Source organism: Euwallacea fornicatus, chromosome 26, assembly GCF_040115645.1.
Source record: "Euwallacea fornicatus isolate EFF26 chromosome 26, ASM4011564v1, whole genome shotgun sequence".
Classification (NCBI taxonomy): Eukaryota; Metazoa; Arthropoda; class Insecta; order Coleoptera; family Curculionidae; genus Euwallacea; species Euwallacea fornicatus.
Window position 1 is genome coordinate 2186522 of NC_089566.1, and position 27343 is coordinate 2213864.

The following is a 27343-nucleotide window of genomic DNA, read 5'->3' on the forward strand; positions in this document are numbered from 1 at the left end:
GGTAACGCAGTATCTAATTTAGTTTTGGAGGTACGATAAAAATTTGATATCTACTTCTGGATTTTGAAGGCGTCTCAATGAAAGTTTAGCAACTCAATTTGTGACACTCCGAGACCATAATAAAAATTTTTCCTCTTTACATCTAGTAAGGAGATTATGAACGAAAGCTAGGACCTCAAAGGAGGATGCCTCTATGCATATTAAATTTTGACTTTAGTATAAAGATCTAGGAAATTATGGAAGGTACTTAGAGGGTTCGTGAAATGAAAACAGAATGGTGAGATGTGGTTATTAAAAATCTGCTTTAAAACCTGAAGAACTGCGTGTGTGGATGCTTTCGAAGGTATCGGAACAAAAAACGGAAACTTTGATTTTTGGTTTTCTGCTAATAATTTAAAATTCACAAGTCCCAGGGATGAGGGAATAAAAAAATTAGGTCATCCAAAACAACAAAATCTGGCAGTGGGCCCGTTTAATGGTTGAATACCAAATTAATGAAAATAAAAAAATGTATGTTTTCTACTTCTTAACTGTTAAAACGCCAAAATGTAGACTCACTAATAATTCATTTCGTATGTCTCTATTATTAGCATTTTTTCAATTTTCACTTTTTTCCACATATCTCTAGAAAACACTCAAATTTTTCCGACCTTGGGGCCAACTTTAAATGACCGCTAAGTACATAGCGAATATTCACATGTGCACGCGTATCCATTTAACTGGCAATGAATCTCTCAGAGTTCCCAATATCCCTCAAGTGGGTCGTTTCCAACCGATCCGAGTAATTTAATAAAATTATATAATTAAATTAAGCTAATTAAATAACAAAATAAATCTCTCCGCAGGATGCCTGAATTCTAGAACGGTTACACCATTTGAGAAGAAATAAAACAATTCCGAGCATAAGTACGGGATTGAGATTCGAAGATAGTATGAGCAAAGAGAATTGAATTGGTGCCGAGGAATAAAATTTTTATTGTATTGTATTTGCCACCGCACAGGTTTGCCTTTCTAATATTTCATAGCTAAAGCGTGCGCTTGGCTAAGGCGAAACATGTATAGCACACTACTTATTTCAGTCATGCGCGTTTACCCACATCAGGTAAAAAATTTTATAGTTTTATGCAACGCATTTGAAATTACTGGACGGATATTACAAATAACGCACGCTTGAACAGTTTCTGGCTCTAAGCTTAACAATAAAGAAAAAAAAAAAACGTTCAATCATCTAATTGATTGGGAATTGACTAAGAACCGAAATGTAAAACGGAGCTACTTCGTTCCTTTTTATTTCGGAAAATCATTCTTTTAATTGAATCAAGTTTTTGCGGAATGCGGTACTGCCGAAAAATAAAAAGTACCCGATAAAGCCTTGAAAACCAACGAAAATGCCCAATAAATTTCAATGTGAACCAGCTTTAACTGCAATGCCCGCCAATTTGCTGCTGACCGTTTCTTCAATTTTTGCATCGTCATAAAAGGGAACAACTACATTATCGGACAACTTTTGTATTATTTGCTAGACTTAATAATTAAGCAGCATTGTAACAGCCTACACTTGGACGTTATGGCTCAAAACAATCCGGCTCTGATATATCGCGCATTAATTTGACAAAGCAAACGCTTAATTTAGTTTATCGCTTATAATGAAAATATAAATAAGAGACAACATTATTGTACCATTACGACTCGCCATACTGTGTTGTTTGTCAAAATGCTAAGTTGTGTCTTATTTTCGAGCCAAATGGCTTAAGCTAATCGCACACTTGCAGGACTTGAGACGTGAGTAGCACTCTTAAAAGCGCTCATTTACTGAACACTTCATTGAAGCTCATAAATCTACGTTTACGATTCAATATTTGCCGATGCAGCATTTTTCAAGTCATACGACAGGGAATGTGTAAACTCAAAGTATGAGGCTGTGTGGAAAGCTTTAGAGTGCTTAAGAACTGTTAAGGCATTTGTCAAGTTACACCCAGTGTGTTCTTCAGTTTCATTCTCTTTCTTTCAGCTCTGATATTATTAATAAACCAAAATTAAAGCAGAGCCCATCAATTTGGGAGTTAATACGTCTTATAAAAGAAGGTTCGAGTTTGTCGCATTTAGCGTGTATGCAGAAGTAGGCACAACAGAATGAATATTAATTAAGTAATAAAATTACAAAATCGAATTTTACAAGTAATTCTGCTTCGCAGTCATTCCGCTGATTGTAATTGATTGTTACAGACGCAAAAAATTAAAACGGATTGTTGGGCATAGGCAGAAAACTGATTTAAAAAAATGCGAATGAATATAGCAATACCGTTTTGGCTTGAAGTTAGTTCGATTGATGACGCGGCAACGTGGATTTCGAGATCGATTTTGCAAAGGAAAAGTTCCCGATCGTGATGTTCATGACGACCCAGGCTATTGAAGGGGAGAGCCCATCGGATAATTCGTATTTTGTATCAGCAATACTGCAATAAATTTCATTAAATTCGGGGCAAAACGCTTGTTATGCAAAATGTAATTTAATTTTTAAATATCTGGAAAACTAGAAGAGCTAGCGCAGCGCGCGGAGCGGTTGTCGATGTAATTAGGTTGATGCTTTAGAATTGGATTTTTGAAACTTGGGAGGAAAATATCGAAACTAAGTTGTTTCAGCATTTCAGAAACTGTGCACCAAGCTGACTTGAGGTTCATAGGGCCTATCGAAGGAATTAGCATGAGGAAGTTTCAAAGAAACCTTTTAAAGCGGCTAAAACTAAATACCTACCCCTTTTTAGAAGTTCTCAGGAACACTACAAAACGTCTAAGGTGCTATTTTTCTCTCTAATCGACCGATCGTACTTTGAGCTTATATGAGGCTTTAGAGCTTCGGAAGTATAAGTTAAAGCATCTTTATTTTAGCTGTATTTTGGCTATTTCGAAAATAGGTGTCAAAATTTCGCCGAATTTCGGACGCTAAACGACATATTAACACCCAATTTATACGCATTTAAAGAGCTCATCGCGACGATTAATTTGAGCCGTTATGTAAGCCAATTACTCCAGAAATTCTTGAGATACCGACACTCAAAGCTGCGAAGCAACGAGATCCAAAAGAGACATCAACATGCAAATAAGCGCGAAACCCTGTACCATACTTTAAATATTTATTATACAGAATGGCTGGAAATTAGGCAGCCAAATTCGAACAGAGCAATCCTCAATTGGTCGTGATGTTAGTGATAGTCAAGATTGAAAAAGTTTACGAATATAACAAGGAACTACGGCTTCGGAAAATAGATAGTCAGTGGCATTTCGCGGCTTTCGGAAGGCCCTGTATATTGCAGCAATATGAATGTAGCGAGAACAAAAATGAGCGTTTGAAACCTATGATATTTCGCGAATTATAAGCCCTGTGGAATCTGTACAGCCTTTTTTACTACATCTGATATGTAGGGATTCTTAGAAGATTTCAAAAGTATCAGAAAAAAAATATTTCCTAATCGATACAGTTCGGTTCCGTATCGATAATTGAATCTCGTGTAATCTCGCGAAAAACAACGATGCAGAAGGCAGATTTAGACATTGGAATTCAAAAAGAAGCCTCTCCCTATCGGTATGCTAACGATACAGGAATTATTTAGTCGATGGACAAAGGCTTATCTAAAAGAGTTAGTGGCAAAAGCCACTAATAAAACAGAATAATTTGATCGGGTAAAATCTAGGCGACCTTGCAGACATTGCTTTCGTTAGTAGTCAGTCGCGGCCAATCACAGTCGAGATCAGATTTCGAAAAACAATGTATTATAAATTTGACTACAGAGCAGTACGCAATGCACTGCCTAATCAGCTAGCTGATTACGGCATAGTTATTCAATAAAGACAGTTATAGCCTGTTTAGTTTTTTTCTTGTTGGCGAGTAAACACGGCTTGCAGGGCGTGCACGAGTTATTGCCTTTGGTTTGGGTTTTCGCTATTATTTGGATCGTTAATCAATCTCCTGACGTATAAAGGACCTTTGGTGTTCGAACTAGGAAAGCAGTTCCGGTTGACTATGCTGGTCCTTCATGGTTGCAATTTCTATGAAATTTGCGCTCTCCTTAACACACTAGAATGGTTACGCACTAATTACGGCGACTGAAAACAATGCTGCGAGGAATTTCTATTTGAATTTATAAGTTTATGAATGGGCCCTGGCTCTCTTGTTGACATGTGTACGTAACCTACACACATGCCGCATAAGAGAAGACACATTCTACATTCAGAAGTTTGCTTTCACTTTTACAAATGAAATTGAGCGATCTCGCCGAAGAGACCGGTTTATTTTACTGGAATCCATCTAAATCGAATTTAATTTTACGGATAATGCAAACCCCGAATTAAGAGAATGCACGCAACCCCTCAAAGCAGTGGCCACTCGTCTTTGATCTTGCATTATTAATACCGACGAAATATATCTATGATGCAATTAACCATAAATATCTATGCACCTACTTTTACTGACATGCGGCAAGAAAATCCGCCGTGTACCTGTTGACATTACTAGCTAAACGGGGGCAATAGAATAGGAGAAACCGACCGGCAAGTTGCAATTTTCATAAATGGTTCTAACTCGATCTTGACTGAAAAATCATTCATCTCGTGAGCCTGCGGTGTTGTTCGATTTATCGTTTCGCATTTAGGACAGTCAATTCCTTTTAAAGGACAATAATAAACTCCGAAGAAGAAGGGTTATTTGTTTAATAAGGCATTATCGTTATACAATTATAATACGTCAGAACTGGTTGCTTGGGAGTTTTTGTTATAGTTTTATTTGCCTTTCGACAATACCCACAAAGCGCGGTACGCGATTCCATATAAAGTACTACATGCTATATTTTGTTTTAGCATATCATTGTAGCAGGCAGTAGATAAATAATTTGTCTTCATAAAATGAGAACGAACTAAACGTACGGAACGACCGCTGAACGAGCTGAAAGTAAAAGTACTGATCGCAGATAGTCTGACTATTGATTTCCAAAGCGACATTGTGTATGCACCAATACCGTATCGAGGATATGTGGAGCTCCATCTAAAAAGATGCAGGCAAAATTATGCGTTTAAAATGTTTACCCCTGACAAATTTATAGATCGCCACCAATGACAAGGGCGTCCGCTCATCCATAACCCTAACGAACTTCTCATCAATTAACTAAAAAAAAAAAAAGAAAAAAAATATATATTCAGTTGTCTTCTTATTTTCAGCCCCAGAAAGTGCTGCTAATGGATAAATTCTGCTTAAACGATAATTTAAATTGACAATCCGATTATTATCTCGCAAACAGGTTGCATTCTGGCATTGTTAATAAACCGAAATTAAAGTGGAGTCCCCTCGGTTTGAAACTTAATGTGCTTTATAAAAGAAAGTTCGGAATGTTTGGCATTCGCACAAAAGTGTTTTCAGCATAATGAGTGTGACATAAATAATAAAGTTGCTAAATCGAAATTTGCCAATTGATTATTACAGATACTCAAAATGAAACGGATTGTTCGCTGTAGGTAGACAACGAACAACTGCGGCAATGTTTGCTTGAAGCGGGTTCGATTGATGACGCAGTAACGGCGATTTTGAGGTCGATTATGCAAGGAAAACTCCCCGGGTCGTGATATTACTCACGACCCAGCCCATCAAGGGTGAAAGACCATTGGATTATTTGTATTTTGTATCTATAACACTGTAATAAACTTAATTAAAACCGAAAGCAGGATCCACAAGCTGAGCACACTGAGTACTTAACGCAGATCATTGAGGAAACGAAGCAAAAATGAGATTTCATTTTGAAATGTGAGCCAAATCAAACATATGGTATAAACGGATTAAAAAAATTACTCGTTTTTGGTCGGAGTTCCTATAAAATCGCTTTATGCAGGAACGCAAGTACGCCCGGTTAATCAGTGCCTCTTACCTAAGTAAATTTAAATAATATACAGGGTGTTCTCGAAGTTGACTCGTTTATTTTAACAGCTGGTAGAACTCGTAAAGAGAAGTCGGTCTATCAAAAATTGTTTATACAGGGCGTTCTCACATTTGAGTCATTTATTTTAACAGCTGGGAAAACTCGTAAAGGGAAGTGGGTGCACCAAAAATTGTTTATATAAAAGTTGCAGAATAAGAGAGTTAAATAATATTAGATTGTAAGCTCCAACTCGCAATAAAAATTAAAAATTACGCCATGCTCGCCGGTAAAAGGCATTCTGTTCTATAAAAACTGTTCAAAATTGTCACCATTTGTCCGGTTAATGCGAATTCTTGCTCGGCGTGCCCATGAGTGACTACATGCATCGAAAATAAAATTCCGTTGTCCACAAATAACATCACAAGCATTTTCAATGCGGTATTGTAGTCGTTCTTCCACATAATTTCCTTCTCTATCGTCATAAACTAACCGTTTTAAATAGCCCCATAGAAAAAAATCGCGGGGCGTTAAATCTGGGGAGCGTGCAGGCCGAGAAATTGGTCCATTCCGCCCTATCCATCTATTAGGAAACTCATTATTTAAGTGTTCGCGAACTTCTCGTATGAAATGTGGTGGAGTTCCACCATGTAGAAACCATTAGAGGAACATCTTCTAATAAGTCGGGCGGATTGTTTTGAAGAAAGGCTAAATAATGTTCCCCTGTCAGCCGATTAGGTAAAAAGTAAGGTCCAATAGGCATGCCATTTACTACGCCAGCCCATACATTTACCGAAAATCTGTGCTGAAAATCACTTCTTTTCACGGCGTGCGGATTTTCTACTGCCCGCACATGGTTGTTGTGGAAATTATTCACACCATTTCTTGTAAACTTAGCCTCGTCGGTAGCCAAAATTAATTTGGTAAAATTTTCATTTATGCTATACTCATGTAAAAGCCACTGACAACAGTCAACTCTTTTAGGATAATCTTCGGGTTGTAACACTTGTACCCGTTGATGATGGTAGGAATAAAATTGTTCTTGTCCTATAGTTTTCCAGACTTCACTACGAGCAACTCCTACTTGAGCTGCTATGGACCTGGTGCTCGTTGTTGGGTCGTTTTCGACAATTTCTATAATGTCATCCTCAATCTCTGCCACTTCTCGCGGAGGCGGTCTTCCGGCGTTACCTCCTCCACTCGCGGAGCCGAATGATTTCGCAAACGAAACCTTTCCGCGTACAAGCGACATGCCGCGGCTGCATTTTGTTGGCACACCCCGTAAGTTGATATTACGTCAACTAGTTCATTTTTTTTTATGAATGTATGCCATTTTTCCTGCCCAAAACAACCACAAATTGAAAGTAATACACGAACTACTGTACGAATTTATTTAGCACTGGTCGAATCGAAAATTTCACTGTAAACCCCGCAAAACAAAAAAACAGACACACCCGATATCAGTAGTAAACAAACAATTTTTCACTAAAAAAATGTTTTTACGACGCAATAGTCGAAAACGACAAAAAATCAGATTTGTATTAAAGTGTTTAAATTTCAATTTTTCTAAATAATTGTTAATTATTGCTTTATTCTGCGACTTTTATATGAACAATTTCTGGTGCACCGACTTCCCTTTACGAGCTCTATCAGCTGTTAAAATAAATGACTCAACTTTGAGAACGCCCTGTATGTTTTACTACTTCTTCATGAACAATAAAAAATCAAAATATTTTTCGCAAAAGATTAATTGTCTATTCGAACTAAAAGAAAGTGGCCTAAATAAGGGTACAAGCAATCTAACGGCCAGATATTAAATCTCAAGGCAGACGCGGTTTAATTTATATGCACAATATCATATTATGCCCTCAAGCATCACAATCATCAAAATTATAATTAGTGATAATCTTGTTCTCAAGGTATTCTCGAAGATTATGGTCTGCGTTATATTTTTACTCACTCTACGGAATTCTATGTTGAATGTCCGGTTTACGTGTTTAGCCACATATCACTTAACCTCTTCCTTATTGTTATTAATTTGACAACCTTGTCATATAATTGTTTCGCATTTTGTGGGTTTGCAGTCCGCAAACAGATGGGTACGGCTTTAAAGTACAAATTCCAATAAAAAACACCTCTGTAAAAAAGGGTTATCGCTCAATACCAAAGCCGTATGCTAAACGAATCCACTTTATATGTACCTATACGTATCTACTAAACCCACAGACTATTTTGAAAAGCTCAATAAAATATCGAGCTTGATAGATACCGATCTGGAAAGAAATTCTTTTAAAACGCCTCGTAAATTGTCTGGATCACAATTGTTATACTGAAGTGGAGACTTAAAACTTGTAAAGTGGTTTGGTACTATCGGAAATTTCGCAGAACAAGAATTACGTAATTTCTCGTTCCCAAATACGCGTACCCAAAAATAATTTTTGGTATTCGTGTTTCTCATACCGAGATGAGTTCATGTTTAAGAAGTGAAAGAATTTCGAGTGTTACAATCTGGAGAAAAATTAAGTAATGGGTCGGTCCTCCACGACCAGACGATACAGTCCGAAACGCGTCTAGTCATCGACCTAATGAGATGATTGATGTCCTCGTGAGGTATTTCACTCCAAGCTTGTATGTTTGTGTCCAAGCAAGAATTTGTACGGCATGATAAAGGACCGCTTGCGTTTGTGGTAGATGGGATAAATTTTGTAGTCTTCTACCTATAATTTCCCGGACGTGTTCGATTGGTGGAAACTAGAGATCTGGGTGGCTAAGGTAAAACGTTGGATATAATTCTATATACTATAATATAAAATTATAAATAAAAAAAAAGTACGTCATCTTGTTGAGGAACTGCATTAGGACAAATCCTGAGATATGGTAAAAACGTTTCCCCCAGTAGTTCCTGGATTTAACGACGAGCGGCGCTGGTAAATGTCTTTTACGGTATGCAGAGTGGTTCAATTTTAATCCTTTACTGTTATTTTAGAGAGAACCAGAAAATAATATAAAACGACCATAAAAAAACGTAATTCGAAAAACGCATATAAACAAAGATTAAGCACGCTAAAGTTTAAATTTTTTTCTTGTTTCCGGCCCTTTCAATTTTAGCGATATTTACTGAAATTTGTCAATTATTAGAAATTCCAATTAACATTTTACTTTAAAATTATTGCGGACATATCGATGACATTGTACAGTGTGGTATATCTAAGCGTTGCCTTCAATTTATATGGGAGATCTACTGACACCTCTTAATTGAGGCCTAAAATGTAGTATTTCTTTCTAAATTTGGACATCCAAAGTACTGAGGAGACCCCAATGCTATTCTACAGGGTAATATTGTAAAACATATTTTCATCAAACAAAAACTGCGGATGCGATACGCATCCACTAAACATGTCAATTGGGGAGCGTGATACTCCAGAGAATGCCACCTCTAACTCTTTGAATCAATTTGTCGAACTTATATTTCCTTTATATAAGAAAAAAAACTGTCAGGCATGTATTAAAGCGTGTCAATTATGATATAACACGAAAGCACTTTCCTCAGTTTTAGGAGCCGTCCAAGGTGAACTTTTATATAAAAAGTACACCGTAAATTTGAAAAAAATTAGCAAAAAATTGGAAGTTCTGAAATGAAAAAAGGAAAAACATTTTTTATACACTAGTCGTCTGATTTTGCGATTTTTACTACCCTATTAAGAGACACTATTTAAAACCCTGTATAAGAGAGGATGTTGAATTTGATGATTGCAAAACTATAATGAAATTTGTCGGATTTTTACAGGAAAAGATCCAAATACATTTTTTGATTTTGGCGTGAGTGAATTTTTACTGATTGTACAGCTTTTTTTAAGATTATTAGCCTCACTAACAAAACGTCAACAGTCATAATGCAAATTAAAAGACAAAAATGGAAAAAATTGCCAAAGCACTCTGACCAGAATCTTGTTATTCTTGTAGGTTTTATTCGCGAAAGTTGGGTTCAAATGTCATTACACAATGTGAAAATGAAGTTAATAAACACCGAAAAACAAATAAAAACATCGAATATACAACAAACAGAATAATTTTTTCGTCGTCCATCATTCTACCAAGTTCGTTTTTTTTTTTAATTGACATATGTTATGATCGATGTTCATTTTTCTAATAGCAACATAGAATGTGTGGTACCTTTTTTTAGAGGTATTTAGAGCAATTTCCCAAGTCTTAGCTAAAGTTCCTGAGTACCTGATGAGTTTTGAAATTACTTTATTTGAAGTCAACAAGAAATATGTTTGCCCGTTTATTTTCTTCGCCATTCTTTTTCGGCAACGGGGGTAATTTATGAAAAAAAAAATGAATCGATAGATCTTATAGAGCGTGTTCTATCGAATAAGTTTTGTCTCGACCACATTTCGTAAAACTGCTAGCAAACAAAATGAGCTTTCACTATCATACATTTCTGATCTATTGTTTCCGGTTAGTCGAGGTGTACACCCTGTACCAGCAATGGTGCTTCGAAGTTCATTGTTTCTCAATTACAAGGAATTGAAAAGGTACGATTTGTCTAAACGGTAGTGGGCGTGAAACAGCCTTGGTCTGATGCTATACGAGGAATTCTGATCTACATACTAGGTATAGATTTCTGCAATGCACAATAAAGAAATCTAAGCTTAATGCTCGTGTCCGTTCTGTTACAATTACTGCAGTTTTTTTTTCGGTTTTGCAAACCAATATTGCTGCAGACCCATACATACGTAATACCCACAGTATAATTATTTCCCAATTACTACAGATCACGCATGGCGCAAAAAAACGTATAATGCTTTTATCGCTTTTTATTAGAGTTTAGCACATTTTGATGGCCCTTTCACTCGAACACTATTAGACACTAAGTCGTTAAGATATTACTATTTCTCAATTTGAACGGTCTCCCTAGTTATGCACTATTGAAATGCAACTGCAACCTATTTTGACAATAACGTTAAAACAATTTCTATATTAGGGATTCTGGATTTGCTGTTTTTAACAGTTTTGACAAACATATGCGCGCGATAAGAAAGAACCCAACCTGTCAGATGACGTTATTTAGGATACAGCGGTTCCCCCGCTTATGGCTTAAGACGCCTTGGCAATTACACAAGGTCGTCTGCTTTGCACTTGAACCGATACCTGAGCTTCTTTTTTTCTCAATACCGCGTGGTAACTATTTAGCTACTGATATATCACCAATTCAAATAGCTTAATTGGACAAAAAGACCTTTTAGACGAGACAACTTGAAAATGTGTAACATCGATCCCCTTTAAAGGGAGCAAGTGTTTACCCGAGATGGTTCTATGGATAAAGCAATGGGGAAAAATTAAAAATACGTCTTGCAGATAACAAACGTGATCTATAAAGACGTTCGGCTACTATTTTAGATCGCTTTTAAGATTTTATCAAACTTTCGACTCGGAAAAATAAATCTGCAAGCAAATTAGCTTAACGAATCGCGTAACTTTGTCAAGGAAAGAGAGTTGAAACTATCCGTTGTAAGACGAACGCTACATCTCGGAATCTCAGTGGCTATCGATACGGAAAATAAAGCATAAATTCTTACATCCAAAAAAAGCAAAATGTATGACGCAACAAACATCATCTGTAAATGTTAAAGATCAAAATTCCTTACAAAGTTTTTCTTCACGAGTCGATGCTGCACATTCATAAGGTTGCTAATTAGTTTTTCACAATATGTGTATATTTCCATTAGGTACATCTACAGCTAGGAGGCATCCATGTGTACGATTGTAGGCGTAATGTCATGACCTACATTAAGGAAAATAATTCAGTTTGTCAAAATTGATTTTCTTTTCAGAATTGGCTTGTGCGGCTTCGACAACCCAATGCGAGACCATAAGACCGAAGAGTTTAAAAGGCACATAGGACACGTAAGTAATATTTAAATGATATCCAGCTTAAGGAATGCTATATGAAGGCTACTAGGCCAAATGCAAACCTAAAAATATGCTACAAAATGTTGCGTGCTGCTTGACAATGAGCTGGGCATGTACCCGGTTAATTTAAAGCTCCGTTTAATTATATTTATTAGTACTTTTGTTTATAAGTGCCGAGTCTGCGACGCCAACCAGTGGGCAGTAGCCATTCAAGGTTGGTAGTACGTTACTACCTAGCAATTACCACGATATAAGTACACCTAAGGGGCCAATCTAGATCTATGTACTGTTCTATCTGTCGTTATAAAACCGTTACACATGAAACGCTAAACGACATAAACGCGGCTTCCTTTTTTAAACTATGTAAATTTTATCTTTTTAGGCATACAAAGCCGCCGGATACAAATCTGGTCAGCAGCAGGTCAAAGATCATATTATTGTACCACTAGATATAATATTCAAAGCTATGTTTATAGTTTTACTAATAAATGTTAATTTTTGAACGTTTATTTTGAAGCTACAAAACATATAAGAAAACAAGGTGCAAATGAGAGATTTATTTACCACTGCTTGAAACGAGCCCCTTCATAAGACTAATTAGCACCCAGTGTTAAGATCGTTTCGACAAAAGTATGAAACTTATGCGTACGACTCAAAGCAATTTAATTCGGGTGTACCTATACAGAGTCGTCAAATTTGCATGTTTTCAATGCACAGTAAAAAGTGACATAGATACTTCAATTAAATAATAATATATGAAATTGTACGTTCTGAGGCTCATATATCTGCAAATTGACATAATTTTCGTGAATTGGGAATCTAAAATTCTTTAAATTAAATTATTTAATAATATATATACACTTTATAGTAGGTTACTGTGACTATGACATTTAAAAATACGTCAGAGGTTATTCAAATTGAATACATATTGAACAACTACAATATATGTAGTTGCCTTGAAAGGAACATTCTCTTATACGATGGGAGAGATGCTTTTATTGATAATAGGAAAGTATTTACCAGAATATCGATGTTTCTAGCAGTGTTCAGATAATTATTAATTGTAAAACTAAATGGCAAATGTGGCTCCAATGTTCTGTGTATTTTTTAACGTCATACTAACAGGCACCTGCTACAAAATAGTTTTTTTCCGAATTGTTAAGCATAATATAAATGATACTTCACTTACACTTCGTTTAAAAAAGAAAGCATTGCCTTCCTAACGAAGCAATTTTTATATACGAGTTACAGAAAAAACACAATTTCCTGTTAGGATTTGGAAAATTCAATTATTTGCAAAAAATTGACATGGGTGAATGTAATCTACTCAAAAAAGTATCCTAAAAAGGTAAAATAATACAAAGTTATTAAACAAAATTAAAAATGAGAAAGTTTGGGGGTTTTATTTATTCGAGAAAAAACTACCATGCAAAAATTTTGTTAATGGCAATCACCTTATCTCGAAAAATATCCGGGGTATACCATTGTAAACTTCCGGATTTTTGAGTAGCTATTGACTGACCTATTAAAACATGCAAATCTCGATAGTTTCTACATGATAGTCCAAATTCGAGACTCACCATTCAAAGTTGGGAAAGATAAAAGGTTTTACAAATTTTTCTCTTTTTCAAGACAAAACCGGAGCCACTGAAAATTTTTCAATTTGCAAAAAGGCATTTTATTGTGTTACTCATTGCATAACTTCTTCATAATTTAACCATCTTTATGTATTTATTACGGATTCCGGGTATCTTCAGGGACCTTCATTATGACAATAAATTCTCTTTGAATGCTTTTTGGTTTGGATTGATTTTTATTTGCCAATTTTCACCGAATGGGATTGATTCTAGACGATAGCCAGTCAATCCCATTTGAGATCATCATTTCCGAAAGTCCCTATTAATTTTAAGCCAAAAAACAGCTATTTCAACTACTGATTGACTGCTTGTGGAAACACTGAGAAATGTAAACAAATTTAATGGACACCACGTAATCTTGTCAACATTCTGTTAATTGGCCTGTTGCGAATAATAGTTTATTACATGTCGATTCAATAGGCATATTTTTTTTCACTAGAAGGCTACCACGTTTTTTAAATCGTGAATAACAATAGGTAAATACAGTGCGAAGCATGCGCAGATCGACAGAGTGTCCATTTCGATAAGATATATGTAGTCAAGTGAAGAACTTCTCAAAGATATTTTCACGAGAAAAAAGATATTTCGTCTCGCAAATATTGTTTTTAATTTTATTAGTAATGGATATAGTAGAATAACAAGTAAGGTGACAAAATAAAAAATTTCACACAAATGGCATCTCATCTGCACCTATTTTCATATAGTCGAATAGAATACGGAAATCGACTACGGACATCTCGTGGTAGTTTGTTGAAATAATTGCGAATATAGTCCAAAACTCACCCTAATTTGCCTCAAAATCCTCACCTGGCGTCAGGTTTGATTCAGCTAACCAGAATTATTCATTCCAGGAACACTTTCGAAACACTTGACACATAAAGTACAATAGTTCGAGTCCCGGTTACGCGATTTCTTGTAGAACCGTATCACAAATACACTGGGGTTTCTACTAAGAACGGTCACAGTACTTGGTGCATACTTTTTTAAATTAATATATGCAGATTTATCAGACATCGGACTGATATTTTGCCAAAAACCACCCACTAAAGTTGAATGATCAACAAAAATCGCGTCGTGACAGCGACAATGGCTGAGAAAACACTGGAGGTCGGAGTTCCTTTGTTTTTTTTCGGCCATTATTGCTTTCAGTGACGATACGATTTTTGATAAATATTCAACTTTAATGCGCGATTTTTCGAAAGAAATATCAGCTCGAGGACTGGCAAATCTACATGAATTCTCAAAAATATGGACAAATCAAGTGTTATGGGTGTTGTACTCGATTGAAAGCCGGATATATATCCATATTTGTGATGTGTTTTTGTATGAAATCGCACAATCGAGACTCGGAGTGTCGTGCCGTGTGTATCATGCTGCGCGAGCTCGCATTGCATTCATGGCCTCCTAGATGTTGGTTGACTAAATTCATTGAGAATCTTTTAGGAAAATTCAAGGAAAATGTGCATCTTTAGGGATTTGATTCTTTCAGGAAAACTTCTTGTTCTTTTATACATATACGTTGAACTGTGGGGTTTAGAGAAAACTGGAGGTTTTCTAATGATGCTAGGCCTATTACGACACCTACAGTGAGGGACAATAGTATTGGCACACCAGGAGATTTAACATACAATGACTGATTTTAGCACATTAGCAAATAACAAAACAAATAAAAAATCATTTATTTTAAACCTCATATCTGAAAGTATTAATTACCCCTACATTTAATATTATATGATTTTTCTAACAAAATAAATTTTCAAATGTGTAAACCAACTACAGAAATCCATGGACGAAAATATTAGCGCAGTTTAGTTATATGCAAAATTAATTACAACTAATACTTTGTATCAAGACTTTTTCTTTTTATTACGTCAGCTAATCGTCTTGGCATTGAATGTATTAAATTTTGAGTAAAATTTGATTCTATATGTTAAAAAAAAAAAGTTTAATGGACGAATAATTTTCCTCCCATCAGTTTTGAAAAATGTCTCATTTATTGTTAATGTTGAATATTTTATTACTGTATTTCGCATATGAACGGTATTTTTTGTTTTTTGTAATAAAAGTCAAATAAATTTAAGTGGTTTGGATTTTACTCCATTATTTTACATTATTTCTAGGCGGACGAATAATTTATCTCCCGTCTGTATATTTTCCCGTTCTCGTTGTAAAATTTCTTTCAGCTCTAGTTTGCTTGAAATGTAATATTTCCTTATTCTTTTTCCTAATTTATTCCAAACATTCTCAATTGGATTGAAGTCTGGTGACTATGAAGAAGTATTTAAAGCGTGAGGAACATTAAATGCGATCCATTGTTTTACGATGTATACTTCGGATAATTATCCTGTTGAAAATAAAATCCGCGATCTAATTGAAGCTTTTCAGCACTCTGCTTTCAATTATTTTTTAGAATGCTTAGATAAACGATGTTACGCATCACATTATTGATGAAGATAAGATTTCCAACACCAGTTGAAGCTATACACCCCCATACCACGACACTGCCACCTCTATGTTTGACAGTATTATGAAGATTTTGTTGTTTGAGTTCTGTGTTTGGTTTTCTCCATACGCACACTTTACTCTCGAACTGATAAATGTTGAATTTAGATTTGTCGAAAAACAATATGTTGTCCCAAAATTGGTTGTTCTGATCAATGTGCTTCTTGACAAAATTTAGTCTCTTCTTCTGATTTATTTTACTAATGTAGGGCTTCCTTCTGGCTACCCTAGCTCTATATCCAGCACGATGAAGGGTCCTGCGTACTGTTTTACTGCTAACGTCTTTACAATCCTCTACTCTTAAAATAGAAGCAATTTCTGATGCACTGATTTGAAGATTAAGTTTAATTTTATTGCCTACTTTTTTCTCTTCTTGTGTAGGCAACTCGTTCGGGCGGCCATTTCTGGGTTGATTCAAAATATCATTACTATTTTCAAATCTTTTTATAACATTTCTAACTGTAAAACGGCTCTTCTTTACTGGACTTGCAATATCTAAATAAGATCTACCATCTCTACGTAAGTTTACAATTGTTTTTCTTTTACTAATAGTTTTTTCTTCACCCTTGCGTTCCATTACTATCAAAATTACCAATAGATTGCTCGTATATTTTTAACTTTACTCGTGCCTACATGCAAAGAACGCATATTAAGAATAAAAAATAATAAAAAAATTATTTGTGGATCAAGAAAACTCTTTATGTACATATATAAAGTGTATCCATGTTTTTGTACATAGATTTCTATAGTTTACATATTTGTTAGAAAATCATATAATATTAAATGTAAGGGAAATTAATAGTTTAAAGCCTGAGCTTCAAAATGAATTATTTTTCATTTGTTTTGCGATTAACTATTGTGCCAAAATCAATCATTTTATATTAAAACTTCTGGTGTGCCAATACTTTTGCCCCTCACTGTATAATATGACAGTTTCAAAATATCGAAAACGTCGAATGTTAAATATTTAGCTTTAAAAAATCGTCACAGTTTGATCAGTTAGATATGTAGTACCTTTAGAAATTTGTTTATATTTTCTTCAATCAAATTCAAGAGATATAGGACGTCACGTGGTTAACTCGGTATAGGAAAATGGAGACCAGGGTTAAAACTTAAATAGCTCGACCTGCATAATAATTTCAAAATGCGTAGTTTTTTTTACTTTACCTAAAAACTTTGAATTAATGAATTCGGAGATTAATCACAATTTTTGCTACTTCGTACATAATTCACATCAATCATGAATGATTGAATGTGCATTCTAGAAATATTTTACTCTACAGCCTGTTCCAAGTTAAGTGCACACCATTGGTAACTTTTTTATTATTATAGATACAAAGTCGGCTACACCAGCAAACTAGTAGAATTTTCCCCCGCTGTTAAAGAGTGTAAAAGCATAAAAACAATTAAATGCGGTCTTAATGAAAACATTAGAAAAACGTGTTTTAATGAAAGATTCTGTAGTTTTTTACTCTAACGTTGGCAAATTCTCAACAGAACAAAAAAACCATACACAATATCGACTTAAAGTTGAAAAGAACCCTATTATCAGCACATTTTTCCTTCAGATTAGTTAACTGTTTATGTCTAACAATAAAATAAAAACTTCATTCCATTCGTCATTGTAAGTTAATCTCACATCAAAAAATGCAAGCTAATGAATTAATGTATTAAATTTAAGTTAACTTTGAAGTTAATTATTATACATAATAGTAATTATTAAATTATTATTTAAAAGAATGTTCACTCATTTAGAAAAATGCAGCATGTTAGAGACGTATGTTGAGTTAAGAAGGAAATAGCCCCCGAGCACTGGAACAATATGGCCAAATGTATTTTGGACTTAATCAACCAGAGAAAGGCTATTTCCTAAAATTGTAGAGAAAATTTAGGTGTAATGAAAGAGTCTTTGTGAAAACTAAAACTTAAAGACAATTTATTATAAATGAAGAAGTAGGAGTAAATGCTATTTTCGAAGCGTACAAAAATAACTCAATCGGAGATTTAGCAAAAAAAGGGTGGTTTAAAGTCATATACAATTTAGAGAATTCGAAAAATATATATTTGTACCCTTTAAATAGTGACCAGTACAAACATCTTTACCTGGTGACATCAAAAAGAGGTTATTCTTTCGCTGATGGATTGTAGATACCAGTAGGCAAAATTTGAACTTTTTAAGGTGCATTTTGTGCAACGATAAAGCTCATTTTTCAAATAGAGAAATATTTAATCCTAAAAACATGCATCTATGAACAACTTTATTATTGTTTACCCCAAAAACCCTCACATACAACTTAGTATCAATAGTGTTGTTTAAATAAAATGAAAAAAGTGAAATTGAATCGTATTTCGCAGCAATACATAGTCAATAGGCTAGAAGAATGTACTGATAATTGGGTTACTTTGAATTTTAGGCCAATGTTGCGTATAGCGTTTCATGTTCTGTTGCTGATGTGCGAATTTACGAGGTATTCTATAAAAAACTCATAATTTTTTCTTAAACGCCACATTCAAATTGGTTTTTTGTTTTTACCCTATCGATCAGCGGTAAGAACGCTGCAAATTTGCTAATCTGATCGACGTTGTATCGGTAATAATAATAAAGTTACCGACGGTGCGCACGTAACTAAAAACACCCTGTATATTCTACTGTTGTAAATAACAAAACTATTCGCGTTCAAAGAACATAGAGGTGCAAAATTTTTCTTTTGATCTAATAATTAATATATGACGATGATTTGATATTGAATCCTGAAATATCGGTGGTCTTACAAAGGTGCCTTAAGCAGTATTTTCAAAACTCCCGTGATTGTTAATTGAGATACTTATTCGAAAAAATAAACCTCCAAAAAGTTCAACATGTCCCTCAAACTACTCTTATTTATAATCACCCCTCAAAGTTGTTATTTTATACACCTAATTTCTTTCAGGGAGTCAAAATAAAAATGGACGATGCCGGAAATATTCTAATAAAACGGGTATCAAAATGCAACGTTTACATCAAAAACACAGGCCAGGACGATGAAAACGCAATAGGAAATGAGATTTTAAAACTTCCAAATAACGCCTTAGACCCCGAAAAGCCTGTCAAATTGTTTGACATGAAGAAGTTCCAATCCAACGTGAATCGGGAATTGAGGAGGGCGTATCCAGATCGTCGAAGACTGGAATGTCAGTGTCTTAGTGCAATAGCGTTTGTAAAGAACGAGTCTGAACTTTTGGAGTGTCCCATTTGGATTCTTATTATTAATGTTGTGGCTATGGATATGCTGAAATCGAAATTGCCTCCTGGTACGTATGAGTTGTTCCAGTTTATGCGTCCTTTATGTTCAAGACGTGACTCGATATTAACAATAATTGAGCCCCATGTCAAAGCGAGTTCTGGAATGTTTGTGGTAGCCGAGAGGGAAAAAATGAGGTGTTGCTGTAAACGACAACAAGTTCTTTTGTGTCGAGTGATTTGCGATGAAAATGAATTGGTTACGATGCATCGCCATCTCTCCGGAGCATTGTTACGTTATACTGCAGATCCATCTTTAAGAAGTATTTATTTTAATAAACCCACTCCGAGTCTAATTTTTCTTCATAAAAAAAAATAACTAAAAAATGGTCACATCTCTTAATGAATATAAGAGCAAAACCATTTTCGACTGACCTTAAAGTTTATTTTTGTTCGCTTATAGGTACTACATGTTTAATTTAAAAGATCGGAATTATGATTAAGCGTTGATAAAGTCCAAAAGCTCCTTTATAATCACTCTGAGATTTATGAGTGACCTTTTGAAAATGGTTACGCGACTGATCAATTAATTCGCTAATATCAACACTTAATTAATGCAAGATCAGAAGCGTCGTAACTGCATGTTTCTTGCGCTATTCGACATTAAATCTAAGTAACTTGTGACCTGTTTTCAACCAAACACTTCAAGAAAATTGTACGCTAGATCACCATCATTGTTAAACGATATAATTTTAACCGAAAACAATAAGAACAAACAACAAACGTTCCCTCGATAGCGCAACCTCTTAAAGCATACCTTGGCCTACCGTTAAGAAATTATTCACTGTTACGTCAATGGCTTTCAATTCAACCTTAATTCCGCAGTGCACCGTGCAATGGACATTAAAAATCGCCCCCGTATACCCATTCCTGACGAGGACCCATACAGCATCGCTGGAAATGGAAGTGGATCTTCTGGAAGCTCTGGATTTGCCACGGGGAGTGTTGCAGCTACGAGGGAGCAACTTTTACTTCAAAGTCAGCAACATGCGCAAAGACGAGGGGATAAACCTCCGAAGTTACCACCTAGAGATATGTATCACGATATACCTAAGGTTAGTACGACTTGCAAATACTCTAGGGTGCCTAATTTTATTAATGCAAATGTGGAACGTTTGATTTAGCATTGAAGTGAAAAGGGGCTTTCGGGGTAATTTGTTTAATTTTGTGAAAATGATGTTGACAGTGGCGGAATGGTTGGGGCCAAATTGATTTCGCATAGTTAGTACAAGGGGCATTGCCAGCCAGTACAAGGTGTTTCGAAACTTTTACATTTTCAGCCATTAAGATACAAAAAGACCTGTATCTAATAGATATTATGACATACATTCAATGGAATAGTTTTACTTCGCAACATATCATTTAGCCTATCCCAAGCTTATAACGTTTGCATTTCGAGAATTATTAGTTACATTTATAATATTTATACAAGGTGTTTCGAAGAGTTGACACAAAACTTAAGGATGTAAAAATAGAGCCAAAAATATCATTTTTGCATCCAACGAACATTGATCCGACGAAGCAAATGAAAAAAAAATTCAAAAAATGTCTTTTAAGAGTAGTTAGGAAACTATCCTTATTTAATCGATTATACATGAGGATAGTTAAAAACTACCCTTGTTTATAATCGATTTTCGTGGAGCTTATAGTAGTTTTAAAACCCTTATGGTATGATTATTACCTGCACTTTTCATTTCGTTATCTTTAATCAGGAAGAAAGTTATTTTCAAAAATATGCAAATGATAGGACCGCTTTGGAGGGCTATATGCCAGTAACGATGCTTCGCCGGACGAATATTTATAGGAACCTTTCTATTATTTTTCATTCTCCTTTTACCCCCTTAAATTTTGTGCCAACTTTTTCAAACATCCTGTGCAACAAAAACTGTCTTAAATGAAAAGGTTTATTTTCCAATGGAGAATACAATATTTATTTATTCTGCGAATTGCCTTGTTTATAGCTTTTAAAAAATGGAAAAAAAATCATAAGATATTATTTTTGATGCATCGATAATGTATAAAGGTTTAAAAAAATGTCGAAGCTGCCACTTTGGTTTTTTTAATACCAATATTTCCGGAAAGGCTGCAACGAAACCAGTTTCGAGTCTATCCCAACGCTGCCTCATCAAGAATTTTCTTCCTGAAATGCAATAATATGACTGGTGACATTTTAACCATACCCGCCTTAAACCATTGATTATAAGTACCAACTTGTAATTATGTAGATGGAGGAAATGTGATTTCAATTGTGGGAATATAACATACTGCGACCTACTGAAAGCAAAACTTATATAACAACTATTAAAGCTAAATTAACCAATGTGAGGGAAATGAATATTGACTGAAGGTATTGCGAAATGAGTGTTATGAGTCTTTTCGAAAAAAAATAATACGGTTCCTGTTTGATTCTGGAAGTCTATTACCTACCATAGAAAAGTGAAATCTACAAGACATTAGGGGAATTCGGTCAATTAGTTTCAAATATAATAGTAACCATCGATGAAATAGTTTTCACCTGTGGTAATCAGCTGTCAGAGCTTTTTTATAATTGGGTGCTTTAACATGAATGGCTGAGTTATTAGACAAATGTTTTATACCAAGCGAATCATTACATGAAGCCTCGTCAACGTGTAAACTCTTAATGAATCTGAATTCTTGGAAAATTGTCGAAAGTGTGATTAATTATTCTCGCCTGTAAACAATCGCCAAAGGTGGTTGCATAAGTCTTAGAGCGTGCTGACCAAACCAAACACAACAAAGAAGTGCCTTATTGACTTCAGAGAAAAAACCAATGGCACCAGCCAGAAGAGAAAAGTCTCAACAGGTCTCCCCCACGTATGTAAGAAGCCGCATTCTTCTGGACCCAAAATAAAGCACTATCATTTATCATTTGTAAAGTAACTTTGTCCATTGATCTACAGCAGACATAACGAAGAATTGAGGCACAACCTGATGTTTCACTCTATCAAAAGCCATAGCGACACCTTCGAACAAACAAAACAGAATAATTAAGTGTCTTATTGACTTCAGACAAAAAATGGCACCAGCCAAAAGAGAAAATTCTCAACAGGTCACCGTGCATGTGAGAGAGAATAGCATTCTTCTGAACCCAAACTAAACTACTATCATTTATCATTTATAAAGTAACTTTGTTCGTCTCTTGATCTGCAGCAATCATAACGAAGAATTGACGTACAATTTGATGCTTGACACTATCAAAAATCATTGTGATATTTCAAAATCCCATAGCAGTATCGTATCATTACCAAGAACAAATTCCAAAAGCTACATACGTTTCTTGGGCGGATACGTTCACCACAACATTTATCAATAAAATCCTTGAAATTCGATCTACTTGTATTGAAACGGTATCAAGGTAGCTTGTAAAACCGTTGGGACACAAGACAAAACACGAGACAGAAAAAGCAAGTTTCGCAACCCGGAATTTCTTTAGCCTATGACTGATTTTTATAGTGAAATATTGATTTTCGATTTGGGAAAGTTTCAAAAAGGAACAAAGCAATCAAGTTTATGTATCTAGATCACCAATGGTGATGTGATGAGAATAAGCTTGGCGATTACGTAAAGATGCTTCAAGTTGCGCGGTTTTGCAACGATACAGATCTTGGGTTCCTTCATCATCTGAAGAATAACGATAAGTCGAAGATTTATGGGGCCGTATAATTCTCCTCAAGCGACACCATTACCCATTTAACTGAGATATAAAAATTATTGTCCTATCGTCCTCCACTAAAGCGAACTTAATTAGGTCTCAAATTAACTTAAACTGTATAGAGACGCCCACTGCATTATAATAAACACATAAATAGCTGGACGCACTTACCAACCAGGCCGTTACCGATACTATCTTCCGTTAATTATAGCTACCTAACTGTATAACAACCACCTATTGACTCGGTTTTGCGTCGCCTTAGTAGGTTCTTCTAAATTTAGGAAGCTCTATATGCTCTACGTTTGATAATTTGACTCTCAAATCAAAAAATGCTTTTTGCCTAAGGCCAGCTCAGTAATCACGCTCAGGTCATAAAGAACTTCGGCTGACGCCTCATAGGTAATGTGTAAACAACGCTATTTTAATGGCTTAGCTCGTTTCCACGTTATATTTACTATAAAAGCAAGGTCGTTTCGCAAGTTATTTCACTTCCCAATGTATATAGTTGAAATTTGAAGTTGAACTATTACAGCAAACAATGCAGCTCCTTTCGCTTGTGGAAAAATATGCGGAACCCATGCCCAAACCCGATGTCCTGCTGATGACCTTTTGGAAATTGGTTTTGTTCAGTGTTCGGCTTTCTTATTTGAAACGATTTTTTGACGTTCCCGTATGTTCTTACGCTCCATTATGATCTAATAAATAACCGTTATTGTTACATTAACAAAAACGTATCATGTTGAGGCTTCATGGTAACCAAAGACTGATTAGCTAACGGCAACCGTTTTCTTTGATTTACTTAGAAACAGAAGAAATTCTCGACGACAAACTATGGCCCATTGTTGTTGCGTGGTACAAAGTGTGAAAATAAAATCGGAATTCAGCCAGGTATGAATCGCTCGGTACTGATAAGTTGTACCAATAAAGAACCACCTATCCAATGGCGCAAACAATTCCTAGACAGCGGAAAAATGCCAATACAAGCTGTGGTAAAGTAAAGGACTGGCGAATAAACAGTACATATCACTTATTGTGGTTGTATACAAAGCTAAATTATTTTGTAGATGTTTCACGATACGGGCCTTGTTGGTTACTTGGTTTCGCCTTGTTTTGCCGGCGAAACATTACTTTAACACCCAGATGGTTTTTTTTTTACCTCGAGGGTGAGGCCCAGGTTTTACGGCTAACATATCAAGTTTCAATCTTTTCAACGTGTCAGGCCACAAGTTCATATTTATTCAACAAAATGACCTTAGTGTTCGTGCAATCAAGCTGATTATGGTTATTTAATTACAGCCTGACTATGATGATCAGGAGGAACAGAACGTGATAAAAGCCTTCCCTACATCTAGAAACCATAAAGACAAATCAAAAGACAGCAAGAAGTATGGTATGGAACACCACCTTCGCTCGAAAAGGACAATTAAATCAATTGCCACGATTTTTTTGCAGATGATCCATACTATTGTGGTCTTCGTGCCAGAGTGCCAAACTTTGTGGCCAAATCCAAAGCCAACAAAGAGTCGATACCTTCCAAAAGATATTCTATTTCCCAACAGCAACAACACCAGCAGATTTTAATGCACCAGCACATGAATCACCATCCTATTCATCAGCATTCCATGTGGCATGCGAGGAGCTATGAAAGTGGAATTGGTAAGAACTAAGTGTAGTTACATCACACGAATTATGGTGCTAATGTATAAATTTCAGACTCGGACGCCTTAGAATCGCCCTATAATCAAATATACGGACGATTACCTATACCAACAAGGAACTATATTCCTGCTCAACCTAGGACAATGTTTATTGGTGAATGGGACTAAAAGATATTGTTGAAATAATGTTCTCAGTTTATTATCGGATGCATCGTAATGACTTACAGTGTAGCCTTGAATGATGTACCTATTTATCCATAAAGGGAACACATAACAGGTGACAAAGGCGCCTTTAGACCGAAATGCACCTTTGGCACCTGACCTCGTTAATAACTTGATCTTGAGTTAATTGGATAAACACGTACGTATCAAATTAATTGGGATTAACTGTTAACAACCCCTATGGATACAAATAAACACATATCATTCGACCATTATGTAAATTTGACGTATTACATATAGATCCGTTTATGATATTATAGTGTAAGAATTAAGGGTCCTACCCTTATTTTTAAATCAGGCGCTTACAAACACATACACCTATCTGATGACAAACAAGCCTAAAGTCTCCTGTAAGTTCATTTATTCAAGAGTGAATAACACTCATGAGATATACAAAAAAACTCAGCTTCTTTGTAGAGCATTATTAAAATAAGTTAACTAAAATAGACATAACGATGTACTAGAAGTTAGGCGAGTTTTGTAAATAATTATTATGTAAAACAATAAGCAAACCAAGAAAAGGCAATATTACTTTTAAGACTCTATAATATTAGATTTAACTCTAAGAATACTCAGATTTTTTTATCTACATAGTAATATGAATAGGTTCTTATACTGGAAGACTCAGAAATGAAGATAGTTTTGAGAATTAAGTCAGAATTATTCTTTGATTCTGCCTCTCCATGTAGGGTATGCAATCCTCTTCTATTATTTCTCTATGGTGCGTTCTCATAATGTACTTTTTTGGTATGTTATAATAACATATATTTTCGTATAACGTCGTTATGATCTACAATAGACTTATAACATTAACGAGAACCAAACAGTGCAGTAAACATTTCAATGAATGCTCATTTTAGCTTCATATTTAAACGTTTCTCCATATTGCTTTCTGTACCTACATATCTGTCGGAGCTTTTATGGAACTTTTTTATTTAGTAAATGTAAGGTAAATCATGAATGTCCATTATTTGAATCCTTGCTGCACAGTTTCGATCATATTTATCTCCTAGGCGTATTAATAACGTTTTTGTAAAGTTTGTATATTCATTTCATACTTTTTTAATTTATATTTAAATATACGTGGTGATGGATATTCTCTTCCTTAGTTTTATTTATTATGTAATTAAATGCTATCTCTATACCCTCTAGTACACGTTCAGGATGCCGTTAAATGCCGTGCAAATATCTTGGAATTTTGAAATTTGGACTTTGGAATCTTGAATTAAATTAAGATTATTAATGATAACACAAGGGCTTCGTTATTCTAAAATAGTATCAGATTTTTAAAGGATTTTACACAACCAGACTTTAATCATTGTTGAAATTTTCTAGAGTCACATTTCCTTTTCCCACCGTAGCTTTAATGTGATTCACCATTGGCCCCCGGCAGTTCCTGTGACTCGAATTACTTCTTCAATTTTGAATATTTTCTCTCTTCCACATTTTTTCGGAACCTTTAACTATTTTGGACTTATTTTTAGAGATTAACACTCAAGTCCGCAAAATTTCCCTGGAAGTTTCCAAAATTGGTTAAATTAGTCTAAAATTGAGTCGTTGACAACCTCTTAGACATACAGAAACAATGCAAGGGAAGAAAAAGTTTTTAAATTGAATATATAATTTGAATTTCAGAAACTGTGCGACCACTGGCATACTACAAATAAATTTGTATTCCATCTCCGGACACCTTGTATAATGATAATGATAATTTAATAAGGTTCTATTTAGGCATTCTGATTAAAGATAATAGGAGACCTGATTGAGATTTTGAAAAATTGATGAGTTTAAGAGTGGTCGCATGGCTTGAATATCCGTATAGCACATTTACATTGACCTTATATACAAACTGATTTGCGACACAGTAAGTATAGAACGGCCACGTGTAGAAGACCTTAAAACAAGTCGATCTCTCATATGACATTCTTCTTCATATCAACGGTTCTTGAAATATAGACCTCAGCAAATATCTTTAAAAATTCAAAAGAACTCTGTATTTCAACAAAACCTTAACATAAACAATCACATATTAAAAAAATGTTTCTTTTGTTGAAATTTCTAGTTGGTAATAACCGTCTCCTCAATAAGAGATGGATCATTTCCTCAATGTTATGATTTCTTAAAATCATAATTTAATAACTGCCGCTGTTAAATTGTTTTATTCCGTTTAGCAAAATTCCTTGAATATATTATTCTTGGTATTCGCGCTATTTATTGATAAACATGATAGGAAATTATTCTTTTAATGATTAAATCGATATACTGTTAACATTAGACTTTGTCCGGGATAATTGCCGCAGAAACATAGAAGAATACCGAAGATATCCTATTTAATCGTGGTTTTCTAAATCGTCCAACATTTGCCAATCTTGAACAGAAACCGCATAAATAAAAAAAGTATAATTATAAAAAGAAAACTATATTCAATTGATAAACAAGAGAAAATGGGAGCCATTTGAGCAGGACTTTAATTGTTAATGTTTTACTATTACTTAATTAATTTCATGTGCATGGTAGTGTTTGTTAAATTTTACATAAAACAAAACAAAAAAAAA

At 34.9% G+C, this 27343-nt stretch overlaps 1 protein-coding gene across 2 annotated transcripts in view; it reads left to right on the forward strand.

Moving 5' to 3' along the window:
- exp (expansion) overlaps positions 1 to 25888 on the forward strand; it is a 79461-nt gene extending 53573 nt beyond the window's left edge. For both annotated transcript variants that reach the window (XM_066296770.1, XM_066296771.1), the window contains exons 4-9: positions 11738 to 11810; positions 18886 to 19246; positions 20061 to 20290; positions 24205 to 24298; positions 24361 to 24564; positions 24622 to 25888. In XM_066296770.1, coding sequence (XP_066152867.1) covers positions 11738 to 11810; positions 18886 to 19246; positions 20061 to 20290; positions 24205 to 24298; positions 24361 to 24564; positions 24622 to 24734 — 1075 coding nt within the window. In that variant the 3' untranslated portion in view covers positions 24735 to 25888. The remainder of the gene's footprint in view (positions 1 to 11737; positions 11811 to 18885; positions 19247 to 20060; positions 20291 to 24204; positions 24299 to 24360; positions 24565 to 24621) is intronic.
- Positions 25889 to 27343: the final 1455 nt, after the last annotated feature.